The sequence below is a fragment of the Ostrea edulis genome, chromosome 9 (assembly GCF_947568905.1).
Source record: "Ostrea edulis chromosome 9, xbOstEdul1.1, whole genome shotgun sequence".
Classification (NCBI taxonomy): domain Eukaryota; kingdom Metazoa; phylum Mollusca; class Bivalvia; order Ostreida; family Ostreidae; genus Ostrea; species Ostrea edulis.
Window position 1 is genome coordinate 57793182 of NC_079172.1, and position 5000 is coordinate 57798181.

The 5000-nt window shown below is 36.6% G+C and overlaps 1 protein-coding gene across 2 annotated transcripts in view; it reads left to right on the forward strand.

The window, feature by feature from the left end:
• LOC125658912 (cullin-4A-like) overlaps nucleotides 1-5000 on the forward strand; it is a 75574-nt gene that overhangs the window by 33493 nt on the left and 37081 nt on the right. For both annotated transcript variants that reach the window (XM_056149692.1, XM_056149693.1), the window contains exons 12-13: nucleotides 2443-2509; nucleotides 2742-2852. In XM_056149692.1, coding sequence (XP_056005667.1) covers nucleotides 2443-2509; nucleotides 2742-2852 — 178 coding nt within the window. The remainder of the gene's footprint in view (nucleotides 1-2442; nucleotides 2510-2741; nucleotides 2853-5000) is intronic.

Below are 5000 nucleotides of genomic sequence, written 5' to 3' on the forward strand. Positions count from 1 at the left end.
TGACCCATCAAATTGATAAACTCGTTTTACAATGACCCATCTAATTAAAAAAAAAAAACTAACCAGACCCACCACAAAAATATTTTTAAAAATGAAAACGGTACAGATCTCGCGAGGTTTTCGGGACAAACATTCTAGTCAATGACGCGGTAATGCCTGTGCGACATTGTATCACAGTAGTTCTGAAGAAACGATGTCACATCAACAATCAAAGGCATCTATGGCGGGAATGTTGGAAAGATTGGGAGTCCAAACGATGCTATTATCATGAAATGGGTATGGATATGTTTTTCCACGAATCATTCGTCTTCTAATGGAGCCCGCGCCCGGAGGCCTCTATATCACCATCACACTGACTGATAAATATAACGCATCGGTACCCTCGTATAAATCAACTAAGGTTTGCCTATTTTTATTAGGAAACGGAATACCTATTGGTTTCAAAATATTCCCAAAATCAATGCACTGTAAACTGTAATAATCTACAGAACAGAGTTCGCCGCCATCACGTCCAAAGGGACCCTACTAAACGCGCCTCTAATTTGAAGAGTGCCTAATGGAAAGTTATGCGCTGCAAAGAGCGACAACTCGAATAGTTCTGTTACTTCCGATTTCCGATTTCGAAAGCAGCATTTCGAAAGCAGGTTTTCAATTTTCCCTCCGACGTTTTGTAACCAACACGACAAGAGCGACAATAAAAATATTCTGAAAACTCAACACCCACATGGCACAAAATAAAACAATAGAAACTACCCACTACCCATAATAAATATTTTTTTAACAGTCCAACCATGGACCAAATAAAATATGAATAAATACGACCACCCACACAAAAAAATATCATTTGCTGCCCGACCCCCCCATTTGATAATTTCTGGAACAGCCCTTACGAGATCTCACGAAAACAAATGTGGTGGAGCAGATGAAGAATTTTGCATGTTGTACATAATATTTAATGAAAAACACCTTTATTAGACATGCCCAAGTGCAAAGTTTGCATTCTTTTTAGTGTAAACAACAGAGAAAAGTACTTGGGCTTATTACAGGTATTCATAAAAAAATATTTTGCACCATTACAAAGATCCTATGGAATTATAGCCCTCTCCCAAAATCATCAGAATAAAAAAAAAAAATCAGGATTGGACTATATTATTGCAGCTAATTAGTCCCCTACCGACGAAGTCAAATGGGACTTTAAGTTTGCACTCCGTCCGTCAGTCCAGTTTTCCGCACTTTTTATACCCCCCGCAACAAGTTTTGGGGGGGTATACTGGAACCGGGTTGTCCGTCTGTCTGTCTGTCCGTCCGTCCGTCTGTAGACGCAATGGTTTCTGAGCTCTAAAGCATTATCCTTTCCACCTACCGTCACCATATCATATATATGGACTACCCATGGGATGAAGATGTTCCCTATCGATTTTGGGGTCAAAAGGTCAAAGGTCAAGCACACTGGACATCAAAGTAGCAATATGGTTTCCGGGCTCTAAAGCGTTATCCTTTCCACCTACAGTCACCATATCATGCATATGGACTACCCATGGGATGAAGATGTTCCCTATCGATTTTTGGGTCAAAGGTCAAGCACACTGGACATTGAAGTAGCAATATGGTTTCCGGGCTCTAAAGCGTTATCCTTTCCACCTATAGTCACCATATCATACATATGGACTACCCATGGGATGAAGATGTTCCCTATCGATTTTTGGGTCAAAAGGTCAAAGGTCATGCGCACTGGACATCGAAGTAGCAATATGTTTCGGTTTGTCATGCCATTTGTTTTTTACACTCAGAAAAGAGGTAGTTTATACCTATTACCAACACCCTTTGGGAGATTGGGGTAAGCGGGGGGTATTCTTAGTGAGCATTGCTCACAGTACCTCGTTTCTTCTGTTCTTGCAGATATTTATTTGATATTTGGTACGTTGTTTTGGTATAACAAGTTACAGATCGAGTTCGAATTTCATCTTGGTCCATTGAGTTTTCATTAAGTTATGGCCCTTGGACTTAGAAAAATAGCATGAATTGTTAGTTTACATCCAAGTTTCTTATCTCTGTAGGTAAGAGTACTACACTCATTAAAACTTTTAGCATAGTAATACAAGGATATAGCTAAATTCATGATCACCTACATGTCACAGTTTATATTGACTTGGTTAAAGACCTAAACCTAATTATAAATTTGTCTTTTTTCTTGGTCTAGTCTCTACTCGAATAGTAGTTGATTTCCAACCATTCCTATCCTGGTTCCCCATTTTTTCCTTTTACCATAACCTACAGTGGTACAGTAATTATTGCAACCGGTAGGGGACTATGTATTGCTATGCAATACTCTCAGAATGCTAGTTGGAATACTGATACAATTATGCAATTGTAGTGCATTAATGTATTTAAGATGAATTGCAACTGTGAGATGTATAAATGAATTTATGATGCAATTTTCAGGAGGCCACTGAAGAAGAATTAGAGAGATTAATGGATAAAATCATGGTGCTATTTAGATTCATACATGGTAAAATACTTATTGTCATATAATTAATCGATACAAAATATGTATAAAAGAGATATATTGATCTGTAACCATAAAGATTTTATCCAGTTTTTGAAGAAAAAATCAAAAGAAAACAATAAAGCATATATGGGCATGCAAAGATGTGTATTGACCATTACCACATAATACAGTATACTGTATAAATGAATATTTGATATATGAATGGTAAAGGTATATATTTTCATCATTGCAGGTAAAGATGTATTTGAAGCATTCTACAAAAAAGATCTGGCCAAGCGCCTCCTGGTGGGAAAAAGTGCATCAGTGGATGCTGAGAAGTCTATGTTATCCAAACTCAAACAAGGTACTACATGCATATTTCACAGAAAATTCTGTATAATGAAAAATTTGGTTTGTGTTATTTTTTTGATTTCTCCTAATTCATTATGCCTCTGTTAAGGTAGACTTACACTTTTTAGGTAAAAAATAAAACCCTTGATGTTTCATTATATTTCATTTCTCAATGAAAATACTGTGATTTGCAAGTAAACTTAAATTTGACATGAAAGCCTATTCTTGTTTAAAACGAAAAACAAAACAAAACAAGCTGAACCACAAAATATGAATATATAAAGAATACTACTTTACTTTATTAAATACCATGAAAGCATGATATAATTAAGTCTCCCAAAACGAAATTTGGAGACTTGTTTTTGCTCGGTTCTTATTATTCTTCCGCTTCTTTCTCGTGCCTAAAACTGTCCGACATCGTTCTCCGTAACCAGGAGACGAAAGTAATAAATATTCAAGGATATGATAGGCCAATGTATTTTGATGTGCAAAGATGTTTTTGTTTTCAGATTGAAGGGGGTTAGGGTACATTTTGGGGAGATCAAATGGGGGTGGAGTCCTGGGGTCTTCAGAAATGAATAGAGAATGACAGGGACCACAAATTAGTATCAAGGTCAAGTGACCTTGACCTCTGACCATGAACATACAAACTGGTACAACTTTAAAACTGAGACTAGTAGCAACATGGAATCTTCAGAAATGGCTAGAGGATGACAGGACCTACAAACTAGTATTAAGGTCAAGTGACTCTAGTGATGTTGACCTTTAACCTTAGAACATAAAACTGGTATTACTTAAGAACCAGGTCTGATAGAGTCATGGAGCCTTCAGAAATGATGAAAGGGTGATGAGATCCACAAAACATTATCAAGGTCATGTGACTATAGTGACCTTGACCTCTGACCTTGAACATACAAACTCATATAATTTTAGAACTGGAAGATGATAAGATGTACAAACTAATATTAAGGTCAAGTGACTCCAGTGACCCTGACCTCTGACCTTAGAACATAAAATTGGTATTACTGAAGGACCAGGTCTGGTAGAGATATGGGATTGTCAGAAATGATGAAAGAATGATATCCACAAATCAATATCAAGGTCAGGTGACTCCTGTGACTTTGACCTCTGACCTTCGATCATAAACTTGGTATTACTTAAGAACTAGGTATGATAAAGAGATGGAATCTTCAGAAATAATAAAAGGATGATGGGATCTACAAATTGGTATCAAGGTCAAGTGACTCCAGTGACCTTGATCTCTGACCTTAGACATAAGTCTGGGATAACTTTAGAACTGGGAATGATAGAGACATGGAATCTTCAGAAATGATAATAGGGTGTAATGACCTACAAACTAGCATCCCCATTGACCTTGAACTTGATTATAAAAACTTGCATAACTTTAGAACCAGGACTGATGGAGACATGGGATCATCAAAAATGATAAAAGGATCTTGGGACCTACAAACTAGGATCAATGTCAAGTGACACCAGTTTCACTGAAGGAGAAAAGGGAGATTTTTTGAAAAATTTCAAAATCAAAGCCTTTGGGATTTAGATCTTTTAAATGAAGTTCAAATTGGTAGATTATAATCATATCTTGTTATTTCTCACTTTATCACTGAGTGAGATCGACTTTATCCATGCGAGTTATTTTTTTCTCTCTCACATTATCACCAGTATGAGATCGACTTTACCCATGTGAGACAGCCATGCGAGATATTTCTTTCTCACATTATCACCCGTGTGAGATTGACTTTATCCATGTGAGACAGCCATGTGAGATTTTTCTTTCTCACATTATCACCAGTGTGAGATCGACTTTACCCATGTGAGATTTTTCTGTCTCACACTGCTGCGACGTCATTTGATTCTGACTCATATATTTTCTATGATTTACGTTACACGGTGAAGATATACATTACACAGTGAAATAAAAATATTTTGCATTGCTTTCTTTAAATCTTAATGCAGTATATTTTCTGGTGGACAACCTTGGCTTTTTTAGTTTACATTTACAGTGTAAACCATTTTCGGGTACGCTCTTTCGGCCTATCTAATTAGTTTTTGCATTGAAGTTCTAATGAGGATTTTGATCATCTTTAATTTTCTCAAAGCTCCAAAATTTATGCATTAAACTGTAGGTAAAATGTGAGAA